This window comes from Lissotriton helveticus, chromosome 7 (assembly GCF_964261635.1).
Source record: "Lissotriton helveticus chromosome 7, aLisHel1.1, whole genome shotgun sequence".
Lineage (NCBI taxonomy): Eukaryota > Metazoa > Chordata > Amphibia > Caudata > Salamandridae > Lissotriton > Lissotriton helveticus.
In genome coordinates, this window is record NC_136068.1 from 1,900,926,110 (window position 1) to 1,900,942,065 (window position 15,956).

At 42.9% G+C, this 15,956-nt stretch overlaps 1 protein-coding gene across 1 annotated transcript in view; it reads left to right on the forward strand.

The window, feature by feature from the left end:
• The window catches only part of LOC144767842 (killer cell lectin-like receptor subfamily F member 1), a 61,339-nt gene extending 47,652 nt beyond the window's left edge, over positions 1-13,687 (forward strand). Inside the window, exons 5-6 of the mRNA XM_078651206.1 lie at positions 9,394-9,506; positions 13,538-13,687. Coding sequence (XP_078507332.1) covers positions 9,394-9,506; positions 13,538-13,667 — 243 coding nt within the window. The 3' untranslated portion in view covers positions 13,668-13,687. The remainder of the gene's footprint in view (positions 1-9,393; positions 9,507-13,537) is intronic.
• The last annotated feature ends 2,269 nt before the right edge of the window (positions 13,688-15,956 follow it).

Sequence of the window (15,956 nt, forward strand, 5' to 3'; positions counted from 1 at the left end):
CCAGCTACGTCTTCCCCTTCTCCCCCGGAATGAACTCCCCGGATGTTGTTCCTCCGGGAACGGTTCTCAAGGTCCTCGGCGTGCGCCTGAAGATCAAGATGCTGGTCCCGCAGCCGTATCACCTCTTGTTGCAACTGTGTGACCTCCTCGTCCCTGGCGTGGCCAGCCTCCTCCACCGTGGTCACCCTTTCACTGAGGCCATCAACCTCCCTCCGCATCTCTCGGACTTCCCCAGCCACCTCCTGCTTTAGTGTTTGAAAATCCTCCCGCAGGGAGCTAAAGAGGGACTCAAGGAAGGATCTGGTGACCGGTGGCTCCCCTCCGCTCGCCCCCTGGGAGCCACCTGGTTGGCCCGGAGATTGCTGCCCCCGATCCTGCCTCGCGTTGCTCCTGCTCAACATGTCCGGCAAAGTGCGCTCCCCCTTCTTGCCCCCTCTGTTGCTCGCCATCCTGCACGTGGGGGCGCACTCTCGGGTGGTCTGTGGCGCCTCTGGCTAACCGCCGGCACACGCGTCCCTCCGAGCAGCCGCGTCTCCACACCTCACCCCCAAGGTACCAGTGGATCGGCCCACACCACCGGTCAGCCCCTCTAGCGGTCCGTGACGCTGGCTATGGGTCGCTCATCCCAGAGTCCGGCCGCTCGCCGGGCCCTCCAAGTTAGGCCAGGGCCAGCACTGTCTTCACTTCCTCCACAGCCAATACAGTAGGCGTGAGCCCCCTGGGTCTCCCGGCACCCAGCAAGCAGGGGGGCCGCCGCCAGCGCCTCCCTCCCTGCGGGAGGGTCACCTCTTGATCAGACATGATGTGTGTAGGATTTCCAGGTCAGAAATGGGTAGTGCCGCCAAGCCCCTCCACTCCCCTGCTTTGTAAATATCCCCAGACCCCAAGGGCGCCGCCCCGTGGGAAGCAAGCACTGATTGCTCACCGGCCTTTACTGCGATATCCTGGGGTCTTTACAGCGGCAGGCTCCAAGCAATCCGGGTCCCAGGGGCGGGTCAAGTTCCCCGCGTTCCAAGCGTCTATTGGGGGGCCACCCTCGTGGCTTCGGAGTGTCCCGCTGCAAGCTAGGGGCGTCCCCCCTCCAGTGGTGGTGCTCCCCGGAGGTCACAGCTTCCCCTCCGATTCCGCTATTGCAGGTTTGCGGGATCTTCACCGCACTGGCGGTACAGCCAGGGCCCCTCGCTCACCCGGGGCCGTCCATTTGTTGTGCGCCGGGAGGCCCCGTGATCATAGGCCTACTTCCGGTTGTAGCCGGGGACATGCGTTGCGTTCCCTCTGCGGCCCGGCACTGCCGCCACGGGGTCCCCAGCTAATGCGTGCGTCAGGTCAGCTCCGAGCGGTGTCTGACAGCAGCCTCCGGCTGGGCTGCGCCTCGTGGTTGCCCGCTCACCTTCCTCCTCCGCGCCAATTGCGGGACCGCCAACAGGCCGGACCGCAGCCGGGCTCGGCGAACCAACGTGGCGCACTCTCCGCTGTAGTGCCGGTCTCGGGCTTCAGGAGAGCCGGCGTCCCCCTCCGGGTATCAGCGGGCCGGGCAGGGCTCACCTGTCGCCCCAGGGCAGCCTGTGCGTCTCCAAGTCCGCTCCTCTCCAGCACCGTCGCGCTCGGCTTCGGCCTTCGCAGCGCTCAGGCGGCCCTCGCCTCCGGCTTCCTTCGGAGCCTCGTATCAGCGTCCACCGGAACTCTCGGTGCCCCAAATTGAGCCGCCGTATACTCTTCGCTACTGGCGCCAGTCCCCAGGCATTTGGGGGGGAGATCAGCGCTAATCAACGGTCCGAGGGCCCTGGCTTACGGGAGCTCACGGAGGGCACGTCTTCTCAGCCCGCCATCTTGGCCAAGCCCCCCAACACAGTTATTTTAAATGGAAGAATTACTTCTTTTTGCAAATCAATGGAACCTCCCCTGGGTTTGGGGGGGTCTACAGTGTACCCTAACATCTTTATGGCAAACTTCAAACAAGACCACAATTTTTCTATTGAAGTTTTTTTGAATTTTTATTGCAGATATATTGATGAATTGTTTTTTGATTTCGTGGAACACTGAAGTCACTCTCATTTTATTTATTTTATTTTTATTTCGGGCTTGTATCGCGCTGGCATCGACTCCCGGAGGAGTATCTCCGCGCTTTGACTTCTGCCCCAGTACAGTCAGAGTTACGCTAGCTGCCTAGGTGCTGAATAGGAATGTTTTTAACATTTTTCTGAAAGGGAAGTAGTCCTTGCATAGCCTAAGAGTGTTAGGGAGACTGTTCCATAGGGACGGGCCAGCAATTGAGAGTGCTTTGCTGCCCTGTCTTGCCTTCCTGGCTCTAGGAACCTGTAGAAGACCCTGTTCGCTGGATCTAAGAGAGCGGGAGGGTTTATAGGGAACAAATTTGTTTGCCAGATATGCAGGTCCCATGCCATTCAAGGACTTATGAATGACACAACATTAAGAACATAGCAGAACTAAACATCAGAAATGACAGGATCAAATTCACCCATACTATCAGTAAGACAAGTCTTGCGTTTGTGGACTGATAAAAAACAACGCTTTACATTTTCAAAGTTTTCATCCTCCACCAATGCTTGAAAATGTGCCATACTCACAGATGATGAGAGCAAAAGTAATTTCCTTCAATACAGATACTTGTAAATCAGCTATCGCTAAGATAAGACAAAGATACTTACATCGAGAGGTACCTCATGACTAATGTGATGAAATGAGAAGAACACATCAGATTACGAGAACACAAACAGCTACTAAGCAAACAATTGAAATCGGAAAATAATCAAATGGTGTTTGTTTCTAAATTTTCAACTTAATCAAAATGCATTAAAAAAGGAATCTTGAAACGTTGGGAATTGTTACAAACTGAGACAGAATTCTTAGATATATTTAACTATCAACCTTTGTTTGCTTACACAAGAACCCGAAACACAAGAATTGTTGTCACTGAGAGTCAAAACAGTCAACTCCAACTTGGAAGGCATGATAAAATACCACAATTGTGTGCATTGCAACAATGTAATAGTAGGTAACAACATTACACATCCCAGAATGGGAGAATCAGAGGTTCTGCAACATTCAGCTAATTGTAATTCCATTAATGCAATTCACTGCGTTAAGTGTCCTTGCATCTTTATTTGCATTTGGAAAACAGAGAGAAAAGTGAAGATCAGTATAACTGAACACAAGAGCATGATTTGCAATAAGAACACCAACTCTAACTTAGTGGCACACTGGTTAGGACAGTGTCATAACATCTCACAACTATGGCTTCTAATATTGGGAATAGTGACGCCTAAAGAGGGCATAGATCTTAACAAGATGTTACTACAAAAATAATCTTTTGGGTCTCAATGACAAGTTGGACATGAGTTGCCTCATATAAAGAAACAGTTCTATAGGCCCCTACTGAGACTATTATCCATTAGGAATTCAACCACGAGCTGTTTCTTTAAATATACATACAACACAGTACCTTTTTCTACCACACCATGTCATAGGGTAGATGCAATTTGAATGGTAATATGTATAACTATGAACCATAAAAGCAAGGATTTAACACATTCATATATACATTTGACATTGTATCTGTCATGTATTATCTGGGTTGGTATTACTTTAAATATGACCGCGCCTGATGTTTGAGTTCAAATGATGATGACATGACGTAGCTGAAAAGGTTGAGGGTTGTTGTTAACAGACATGTATTCCTTCACTTGATGTGCACTACTCAGCGTAAGTAGTATCAAAATGGTACACAAGAAATGTACTAACACAAATGGTTTTATGTGGGCAGGCTAGGTGAATCCATCCTAGGTGCTCTTGCCTATTGCTGTAATATGGCCGCCACATGAACAGACGATTGAGCATGTATTATGATGTCTGTCGCTGCGGTCGGCATGCGTAAGATGCAGGAATCACTAGGAATATAGCTGGGGCTGGAGCTGGGACCGGAGTAGCACCACGATTGAAGTCGACTTTGCAGTGGATGATAGATAAGGCGCGTACCGGGCATACAGGTATGAGGTAGTGGGTTGCAGCAATGCACATCACAATGTTCGTACAACGAGTACTGTCAGTTATTGGTATATTGTTTTTCTATTAAGTCATTTGGGGACTTGGAATATTCCCGTAATTCCTGACAATGAGTTGGAGAAAGTTGAATAGTTTAAACAGTTCAACCAAGGTATGTTGATGACTCACTAACATACCGTCACTATGAACGTGTGATACACAAGGACACTAAAGAAGCAGTGTGTTATTCTACATTGGAACATTGGAATGTGGAGCACTCAATTGAATACAATGGAGTGCTCTGAGCTTCTAGGGGCCGGTAAAAGCCTGCAAAGCAACACTCCAATGTTGTTTTACAAAGGCGTCTCGGAGCCAGACAGGATTTAAACCCCCTTGGGCCCCAGAGGCCTTTGTTTTATTTGTCAGAACATTCTGCCCTCTAGTGGCAGAATGTTCTAATAGCCTTATAGCCCTTCGTAGCTCGGCTATGCCAGCTATTAAAGTCCCGCTCCCTTGTTAAAGGGCCTTGCCTTCGGCTCAGGCCTTTAACGCTGGAGCAGGTCTTTAATAGCCAGTATAGCCCTCTACGACGGGCTATAAGGCTATAGCATAATACATAGTTTTGTTCTGCAGTTAAAAACACTTGATGATTCCACCTTCGTGTGAGTACACCGATGATTGGAGCACCGCGGAGTATATTTGGGAACACAAGGGGTGTGTTGGTGTCTCACTAAAATTGATCATTGAAATGGTTGTAACAGTGACATACAGAGCAGGTCCCTCATCGAGGACACAGTATCAGCCAGGATTGCATGATTTACATAAGATTCCACCGAGAGATTAATTTATTCAGTTTGTGCATGACGGCACAAGCATGTTTCAGTTTGGTGAAATGAAGGTGGCACTGATGGTTGGGTTGTGCTAGGTGTCTCTAAACAAACGTTGTTAGTTGTAATATGGATATAATTAGAACATGTTGGATTTATTTCAATACAGAGTCCCCTGAGGAAGGGACTATTGTCCCAAAATGCAGAGGGCAACACGACCAACTATGTGGAATTTACAGATGAAGAAAAACTATACATCATTTAATAATGTTACATTTTGTTTTGTTAAAAACTTTTTGTCACAAATGTAAAAACTATAGTTGAAGAATGGAACAATGAATAATGAGATACAAAAGCTTAAAATTTAAAACTTTTGTTGAAAAAAATTGTATGAGTTGTACATATACATACTGTGAAAAAAATGTATGTTAAACACATTCAGAAGTGCATTCAGGTTTCTAAGGTACATTTCCACTTGAAACATTTTTGTTGATCACACAAAAGGGAGACAGGCAGTTCCCAGCCCCTGTGTAGCATGCAATAATGTAATTAAACATTACCTTGATCTTTGGATAGAGCATCTAAAAAACACAAAGTGCACCACTCACTGACTTTTTTATAAAATGTTCATTTTGCCAGGTCGAATGGCAGGTTAAAACTGCCCACTGTCTGCAATTGCAGACATAGTAGACATAACACAAGTTTAAAATGGCTACTTTAGTGAGTAGCCCCATAAGTGCTGCAGGCCCTCTAGTAGCATTATATGCCCTTGGTACGTGCAGTGCCACTTTACTAGGGGCTTATAAGCAAATTAAAGGTGCTAATTGGGTGTAAGTTAGTTGTACCATGGTTAGGGAGTTAGTACAAGCAGTTCAGCACTGGTTAGCAGTGATAAAGTGACCAAAGTCCTATAAACAACAAAAACAAATTCTACATAAAAGGAGGGGGGCCGGCAAAACATCTGGTGGTGACTCTGCAGAGAGGGCCGGGTTCAACAGTGGTCGTGCATGTTATGGGAAGTACAGGGAACTCCCCCGTGTGAAGGCACAGAAATGAGGTCCTAAATGATCCTAGAGAATGTGCTAGAAAGAAAAGTGCCTCCTCTGGAAAGCATCCAGAATTTGGCCATGAACTGTAGATTTGGTGTGCTTAGTAAAGGCAGGGTGGCGTAGGTAAAGACTCCCAAGCCTGACTGCCTTTACTCCATTCCACAAACTCTAAATAGGGTCTTCTGTTTTATATAAAATATATGTTATCTTGAGTTAAATTAAAAATTGTGCTCTGTTGTAGTATTGCATTTATACAAAGAGGGCAACATTAGGTTGCCCTTTGTTGCATTCAAATGCAGAGCATGGTTGAAGGGTAGACATTGCTAAGTGTCATAAGAAAAGCAGAACAGGAAACAAAATGAGACAGTAAGGTGTGACCTGCTTATTTGCATACAAACTCCCAGAATCCATTGAGTTCATTGCAATGATATTCCAGACTAGCTGCAAGCTGTTCTTATACATTACATTGAACTACTTGGACTAATTCGATATTTGTTTATTTTGCTGAACCAACACTAACGGAGTTAATGAATTTCCAGCTAGTAAAGTTTACTACTGTTCCATTGCCTTTTCCATGTATTATTCACATTTGTTATGTACTTTCTGTATTTTCTTCACCGTGGGATCACTTGAAACATATTGGAGTAATGCATACAAACTGTGATGGCTAATGGCAGTGTTTAAGTGTGCTTAGTTCTATGATAACTATATGTTATTTTTCATTGTTGTGAAGTAATTAATCATTCCACTAGGAACCATTTTCTTACTGTGATTTCAAAAGAAGCCCTCTGGTTCCATGAGACACAGCCTTCCTGGGTGTCCCCCGGATTGCTGCTGTAATTGTATTGTGTTGCTGACTGTTTTAATAATCCCAGTTCTCTTCCAGTGAGACAAACGTTTCCGTAGGTCAGAAACAACATTCAGTTTGTCACTGTTTATGAGAAGCACTCCTTTGAACGCCCATTGTGTCCCTAAGCTGCATTTACTACCGCACTGAACTCTGGGATTTGTAGTCTTGGTCCAGTTCATTTAATCCGACAGCACTATTATACCCGAAGACAGTGGTTTTTGAAAGAAGACTCCAGGAATGGAATCTACTGGGAACACTCTGCTTCCCACCCTTGACATGCAGCCCCCCTACTTTCTGCATACCCAAATATACATCTGTCATCTCACCTGGTGCACCTTGACAGTTCACAGTTGGGACCCACGTATGTCTTTCCAGTGGAATACAATATGGACTTGATTGCTAAATATTGAAATCTATCAGAATCCTGGAACCGAGTCATTAGTTTACATTGTGCATTATGAAATGGACCATATTTATGACCCCTCCACCTTTTCCTATCTTTCACATCAGCTTTGGAGCCACAACATCTTCAAAAGTATGTGCGCTCATGTTAGAGGATCAGATGTATGACATTACAATGCATGCTTTTACATCGCATGCCTTTACAACGCGGTTTTTACATAGCAAACCTTTACAACGCATAGCGCTTTGGGGTGCTGGATAGTGAATAGTTTAATTTACTATTCCAACTCCAGTCCCCGTGGACACTAGGGAAGGTGTTGGATAGTAAATTAAACTTATTCCCTATCCTAGAGCGCCCCCAGCGCAATGCGTTGTAATGGTTTGCGTTGTAAAAGTTGCGTCGGAAAGGCACTGCGTGGTAAAAGTTGCATTGTAAAGGATGTTTCCCTAGAGGATCAGAAGAGAAAGATTTCAGTTATAATGTAATAATATACAAAGAAAAGGCTCTCAGTCTGACCTAGAAGAACTCTCAACCTGACCTGGAAGAGCTCTCAACTTGACCTGGAAGGGCTTTCAGTCTGACCAGGAACAGTTCTCAACCTGACCTGGAAGGGCTATCAGTCTGACTTGGAAGGGTTCTCCGTCTGACCTGAAAGGGCTCTAAGTCTGACCTGAAAGGGATCTCAACTTGACCTGGAAGGGCCATCAGTCTGACCTGGAAGGGCCCTCAGTCTGACCTGGAAGGGCTCTCAGTCTGACCTGGAAGGGCCCTAAGTCTGACCTGGAAGGGCTCTCAGTCTGACCTGGATGGGCTCTCAACCGGACGCGGAAGGGCTCTCAGTATGACCTGCAAGAGCTCTCAACTTGACCTGGAAGATCTCTCAACCTGACCTGGAAGAGATCTCAACCTGACCCAGAAGGGCTATCAACCTGACCTGGAAGGGCTCTCGGTCTGACCTGGAAGGGCTCTTAGCCTGACCAGGAAGAGTTCTCAACCTAACCTGGAAGGGCTCTCAACCTGACCTGGAAGGGCTCTCGTATGACCCTGAAGGGCTCTCAACTTGACCTGGAAGGGCTCTTAACCTGACCTGGAAGGGCTCTCAACCTGACCTGGAAGGGCTCTCGGCCTGACCTGGAAGGGCTCTCGGCCTGACCTGGAAGGGCTCTCGGCCTGACCTGGAAGGGCACTCAACCTGACCGGAAGGGGTGTCAACATGACCTGGCTGTACCCAATAAAACAAAAGCTCTCCTCCTAACCACTTTCTAGATGAAACTGAAATAAGACACAATAAGCCACCTTGTTATCTTCTCTCTTTACCTGTCAATTAATTTTTTGTGGCTGAACTATTGTTTGCTGCAAGGAGTGCTCTGCACGGAGTGAGGCCGGGTATGTAACCTCCTCCTTTCTGATGTCCTGGAGGTTCTGGGATGTGTCTCTCTGTAACTTCACAGCCCTTCTACGTGCCTGGTGCATCCTTATCACCTTTGGATCAATAGTTCTTGCAATGGATTGGGTACATAGAACTCACTCAAGTTGCAAACTCATCACACTATTAAAATGTGAAAACACAAACATGATTGTAAGGATTAAGTTGTGCAGAAAAATACAGAGTACATTTACAGTTGAAGGATCTAAACTGGAGACACTGAAGTATAGGGGTAATTCAGTGTGACCTCTGCGCGGTACACAATTATACAAGTGATTGAAGGTCAAATAATCTTCAGTATGAGATGGAGTTTTTCAGGATAACTTAAAGGGCCCCATTAACAGTAGCATTTATGAGTATTGTAAGTAGTACCACGGAAGTACTCTTCAAGGTACTCTTACATGCCATGGTGGAGTAGTGCGTAAAAGCCCTACTCTCTAGTACTACCAAGCGGGCACAGTCTTTTCTGTCTCTCTTAACACTATATGAATATTCCCTTTTTTATTGTGAGTTTAAATGTTTGGTGCTAATCCACAAAGACAAGCAAAAGTATGTAAAAAAGGACCACATGAGGACAACTTTACATTATCAATAGGCTCCCAAGTGGCAGCGTTGGGCTCATATCTTACCCCTTGAAACAAGCGCAGGGATTCTATTCATGTCAACGTCATGTGTTAGAGCACTGACAACACAAAGATTGTTCTACAAAAATGCCAGCTAGAAAATATCCACTGCCACAGTATTGTAACGCTAAATATTTATAGATAAAATAGATTTACTTAAAATATATAAATATATATATATTAAACAAACTATATCACAACTTTTGTTTACAGGATCTCATTGACAGCAAGAGAGACAACTCTGCCTATCTGTGGACCGGTATGAGCTATAAACGGACACCGGGGGCCTGGATTCACCTAAACGGCACAGTAATACATAGCTATAGGTATGTGCATAAAATATGGTATACGTCAATAGGTTCGCGGGGAAAAAGCAAATGGGCAATGTTGTAAGCTCAAAGAACCCAGGACTTTAGTGGTGTGTTCTTGGTTATAAATAGGTGACATATAACTCACGAGAGGCACAATGCATAGGGGGATTGCATCTCATTAATTCATTTTTTGGGGAAGTACATGCTGAAACTGATTTTCCTCAAGTTCATAATTTTTGTCTCATATGAAAATTAATAATCATGGAAATAAAGGGCCATATTTATCAAATGTTCACACAGCTCAGCTTTCCCTCCCCTTCTCGCTATGGCGGCTTTCTTGAAAACCGTGTGAGGAGAACACCTAAGAGAGAACCTGGATTCCCTTTTTCTAGAAAGAGAAGAGTGACACAGGATTCTTTACAAGCTAGGAGCGACCACTTGAATAATCGAAGGAATTAAGAAGTGGGCACGAAAGGGTTGTTTGTCTCCTGAGTGTATGCCCTTGTCCTTACAAAGCCCATAGAAACGAGTGGTTGAAACGCAACCGCCACTGCGTCGACATTCTATGAAGGAGTCCGCTTTAAAGTTTAAATTGGTTAATACTCCAATTAAAGCGCCTTATAAATAGCCAGTCAGGAGTGACATACCTCTGGCGCTGCTTAGGACTCCCTAGAAGTGTAGCACTTTGATGTAAGAGTGAACACAGTGATACTGTCTTATATTTGTTTTAGGGTATATATGTTCTGTATATGTTTTGTAGATATTGTATATGTGATGTATAGATATATTTTGTATATTGTATATAGAGATGAATGCAAACTAGGGTGTTTCATTGTTGTATAGTCTTTTGTTGATATTTCTTTTTGTGCCCCACCTTGTCTTTTGATACGTATATATGTTTTTGTGATTTGTGAATATAATTGTTTCTAAAAATCATTTTGAAACCATCAGGGTTATTTGTTTATCCCTGTATGAAAATAAATATTGAATCGATCCCTCTGTACTTTTTTCTTATTTATCCACATCTTCTGATGTATTTTGCTCATGTATAAGAGGGTAATATAGGCATAACCCCTGTTTTTTTCCTAATATAACTCATGAGAGGCACAATGCATAGGGGGATTGCATCTAATGAATTCATTTTTTGGGGAAGTACATGCTGAAACGGATTTGCCTCACGTTCATAATTTTTGTCTCTTATGAAAATTGATAATCAAGGAAATAAAGGGCCATATTTATCAAACTTTCACACAGCTCAGCAAGACACCTTGCTGTGATGCATGAAGGAGGAAGGGCAGGAATGCACCATATAAATGCATATTCCTGTTTTCTGCCTACAATGATGCACAGTTAGCAGCATAGAGCCAATGCAGGCTTCTAGGTGTCATGGCACAAGGGTGCCTGCATTGTAGGCAGGATTGTTTTTGTGCAGGAAGGGGATCCTGAGAAGCATTTTCTTCTTTCTTTGTGTGCAGCAGAATGCAACACACATAGAAGGAGGAAAAAACAACGAGAAATCAAGGCATTTCTCCTCGTTACGCCTGGGGAGGCCTAGCAATTTGATGCATTCCCATGTCTACCCCCCATGGTAAATCTGAGAATACTCTGAAATCCATAGGTGGATGCGTGGGAAACACACATTCCACCCATGGAAAGCCTCCCGGGGGCACAGTAAAGCAATTCAGCAATTTGTGCTGCATTGCGTTCAGATTTATCAAGCCGTGCTGGGTCACGAAGGGAGCTGTTGTATGTCGTAATAAATCTGACTTAGGATTTACATCACCCTTGCACCTGCTTGCGTGGTTTTAAGCCAATGCAAAACCCTAAACAATCTGGCCTAAACTTATTATATCGTTTTGCACATTTTGGTCAAACAGTGAAGCCGGGTTTCAAGCACCTCTCCTGATTTCAAAGGTATAGAAGATATCAATTCCTGCTAACATTGACGGGAGAGTGATTTACGATGATAGAGTAATATGTAACTGTAATATACTATGCTAGGCTCTCCCTCTGCCAAATCATTGTATGTCATTATTATAACTTCATACAACTTGAAACGTTATTTAGGGCTACCGATGTGCAGGTTAATAGTGGAATGTACAACTAAATCCAACTGCGTATATCATGGACTTAGAATTTTGTGAACCCCGATCTCAAAGAACCGCCTAAATTCACTCACTCCAAGCCTATGGTCCCAAACCAGAGCAAATCATAATATGGCTCTTAAGCTTCAATACCCTTATTCATTCACTTGATGTATTGTAAATGTTTTCCATGATGTACAGGTTGGAGGTTTCGGACCTCTTGTATAGTACCATTTCTGTATCACTATGGACAGCTGTAGGTTTGAGTATTTCATTTATTTGGGAGATTACCTGGCATCAAGTTTGTTATGACAATGAAGATGAATAACCATAATAAATTGGTCTAAATGCACCAGGGCACTCATATCTGATCACATTTGTACCGGGGGTGTTATGTTATGGGTATGTGTAGAGCTCACATCTCACTCCGGAAGGTATCTTGATATTGAGAAGGTTTACTGACACAATATCAAAACCTAAAATATTGTGCAACAGAAATATTGCGTCAAAAATATCGAGCACAAAATGATCATTTTCCCTTACTTATACAGGTTAGTACAAAAATAACAAAAAACATATATCATTTTACACTAATATTGAAAAAATATAGACAGAAATATAGTTTTTTTTTAAACATTTATATAGTTACAAGTAATACATCCTAACTATTTTAACATATAACATTAATATAATGGCAATTAAATGTTTAATATTTTAAAAAATATATAAAAATATACTAATTTAAACAAACACACACATATATATGTATTGTGTAAAACAATTGTAAAAAATACTATTTTTAATTTATATTATTATTTTCTATTTTTTTAAATGTTCAAATATAACAAGTATATATATATATATATATATTTATACATACATATATATGTGATCAAGGTACTTCAGGTACCGAAACTCATAATGGCCAACAGAAAAGTAACAGCTGAATAAATAGGAACTCTTGGCACTAACCTGGGTCTGTGCTCCACGTTTTTTTCTGGAGAGGAAAGCGCAAGCTGTCAGCTCGTGGGAGTGGAGTGGTGAGGACATACATATATATATATATATATATATATATATATATATATATATATATATATATATATATATATTTATAGACACAAAAAATAAACTACAAAAACATTTAAACTATTGCCAATTGAACTATACATAAAAAGTAAATAATAAACAAAAATATGCTTTACTAAAACTATCCTAGAAATTACATAAATGTGTATATATATATATATACAAATACAGATTTAAATATACAAACACATAATAATAATAATAATAATAATAATAATAATAATAATAATAGTATTAATAATAATATATATTCAAACAAATTTGACAAAACTATTAAACTCTAGGAATAATACATAAACTATTCCCACTCCAATCCATACAACAGTAGAAAAAGCATTGTACTCAGGAGGGGTAACATTTCCTATTCCCACTTTAGTAGGTGCAACAGTAAGGAAATTGGTGGAAACGCAGGGGTGAACTGTATTTTTGGAAATACGGCGCATCCCTGCATTTAAAAACTGTCAGAGCGCGGCAGCACCAATTTTGGTGTAACACTAGGCTCCAACCTTTTATTGTAAATACCCCCTACTTATTTTGTTTGTTTCACAAAAGCAAACGACTACTTTTTGTTTCTGAAAACTAAAACATTTGAAATGTTTGACAGCCGACTGTCATGGCCGATAGTACCCTCCATCAAACTTTTCCTCAAAGTCTTTCAGTCTTTATGTGTGTGTGGTACTAATCAGACCTAACTTACTTCAGTATTTTTTGCTGCCCACATGTGACAGGATGACATTAAATATTGTGCCTCTAGAAGACTGGGTAGCATTGAGAACAATGCCTAAAAGAAATGAAGTATTCTTTCATTTTGTTGCATTGCTGAATCATGCACTGCTTGCTTTGGCTCAGTTATGTCCTGTTATTCCTTTGCAGAGTCCCAGTCAGCAGCCAGTCTACGGTGGATGCCTGTGGTGCCTACAGGAATCGTGAAATATACCCGGAGGTGTGCAGTTCTTCCAAGAAGTTCATTTGTGAGAAGCCAGCAATCCTGTTTGACCCATGATGGCAGACCTATCCTAACTCTTCATGTTCCTGCAGTCCCTTCTGCTTATGAGCATGTGACTCCCCTATCGCAACGCATGGTCCCAACTCATGGTCATCTCTGTCTTGTAGGCAGAACTGCACACTTCAAACCAATACTATGGACAGTAGCAAAAGCATTATCCTTCAATTGTGACATGGAAGTATAACAAAGTATAGGGCATGTAGTACAACAAGGCAAACTTGGCAGCACTAGTCTGTCCCGTTAAAGGAGATGTCAGATGGGGGTGACCATGTTCCAGCCGTGCATGCTGAGTGGACTTCTGCGTAAAACCTAACGTATGGTAGTGCTCTGGCTGCCGGCATTGCCTGAGCGCATTCCCTACCGCGACATGGAACCGCTGAGTCCTAAGTTTCCATGAACAAATATATGTAGGGTTTTCTGTTTTCAGTTTCTATTTTTGGTAAATTCTGGTAGGGTATTTTCAGTTGTTTTAATACCTTACAAAAACAGCGGTTATCAGTGGTTACACATTTTTGTGCCATTAAAAACAACAGGAACAGTGTTTTTCTGGTGTTTATGGAATTTTAATTTATTTGTAATTATTGCTTACTTTCTGCACTGATAGTGGATGTGTATAGATAGGCTGTGCACAGGGTATATAAGGTCCAAATACTTTTTTACAAATTAAACATATTGTAGTACACCATACAATACTATTCTAGTGAGCCTTTGGTCATATGCACTTGCTCTTTCCTACTATCTGCAATGATAAATATTCTCTTGCGCGTCACTGTAAAGTACTGTGACTATCCCAACTCTCATCAAGAATGTCACAATCTACATTAGAGCCTCAGAATGCAGGGAAAATGTATGTTTCCTCTAAACCACACCTGATAAGTGAGACCCCATCTTCAGGAATGTTTGGATAAACTCTCCTCTCTGTGAAACCCCTCTGCATGAATATCTCCTGTCAAATCTCTTGGCCTTATTCTAGACTTCCATCTGTCAACGCAGACCTACACTGCCCAAGCCACTGAAGCACCTCCTGCATAAAACATAGTCATGCCTCACTGTAGAGGGTTTGAGATACTTGGTGCTAACATCAGTGCTATCATACAGCAACAGCAGCAACACGCATTAAACCAGAACCATTGAAATTGTTGCTCACCATCATTGAACCAGTATTTCATCAACTGCATTCAACATATGACTGTACTTCAGACATGTGTTGAATATTATATAAGTCATTGCCTTTCGTAATGTACTTGATTGCACTTCCTTGCAGCAGAAGGGCTGTCTGTTGTAGCACATGCATTTCTCTACTTCCTGACCACACTGTGAGGGAGGTTTCAGTGCTGGTTGCATTATCCCTTTGCTGCTGTTTCTTGTAGTAGACTGATTCATCTAGTGTATGGCTACTGACGGGATCCTATATTCCTAACCCTCTTACCAATGCTACTTTTCCTCCAGTGGCTCCCACTGAGAGCATGAGTAGGTTGTAAATACTGCTGCATCCCACTAATACAGTCCCACTGGATGGCTTGCTTACCTCAACACAAACTCACTGCAGATGTGGACGTGGCTTACCAATGTAAATGTTGGCTCAACCTGAAACATGTCTGTAACCGTGGGACATTGAAACACATATCAGAAGAGATCCCTGTGGTGCCTAAACTGCATTAAATCACTAGGTCTCAAATATGTACCCTTTCACAACACAACACTTTATGGAGTGATGATGTCACTGTGTATGGCCCCCATCACTCTGCATACTTCATTCTATTGCTGAAAATGTACTATACCCTTCCGAACTCTTGTTTAGTCTTACCTACTGCTCAGTGATGTTCACATTCATACTATAATCTTACAAATAATATGAAAGAATTATGACAATGTGAAAACAAGCATAGGCAGCTCCAATTGTTTTGGCCTTTCTAATTTGAAACGTTTCTGAAAAGCTTGAGCAACAGAAACCGGTTCCAGAATGCTTGTTTCCGGTCCAGAAAAGACATGACTTGGACTGTTCCCATGAGGCACAGGGCCAAGACTAATTTGCATATAACTGTGTCTGAACTGTGGTGGCAAAGTGAGCTAAAGATTGATGATGGATTCAACCCAGATCTGTGACTGGGGGCGAGCGTCTGAAAAGTATCAGTGCTCCGTCCATCATCTCCTTGTGTTGGGTTTGTTCGCCCTAAGTTAGCAGGGTATGCCCAGACGTGGGTCCCTTGCTCACTTTGCCACTGGATTCAAGCCAGCCTGGCTGATGAAGGGTGCTACCCCGAAACCAGTCCCAGGATGCTTGTT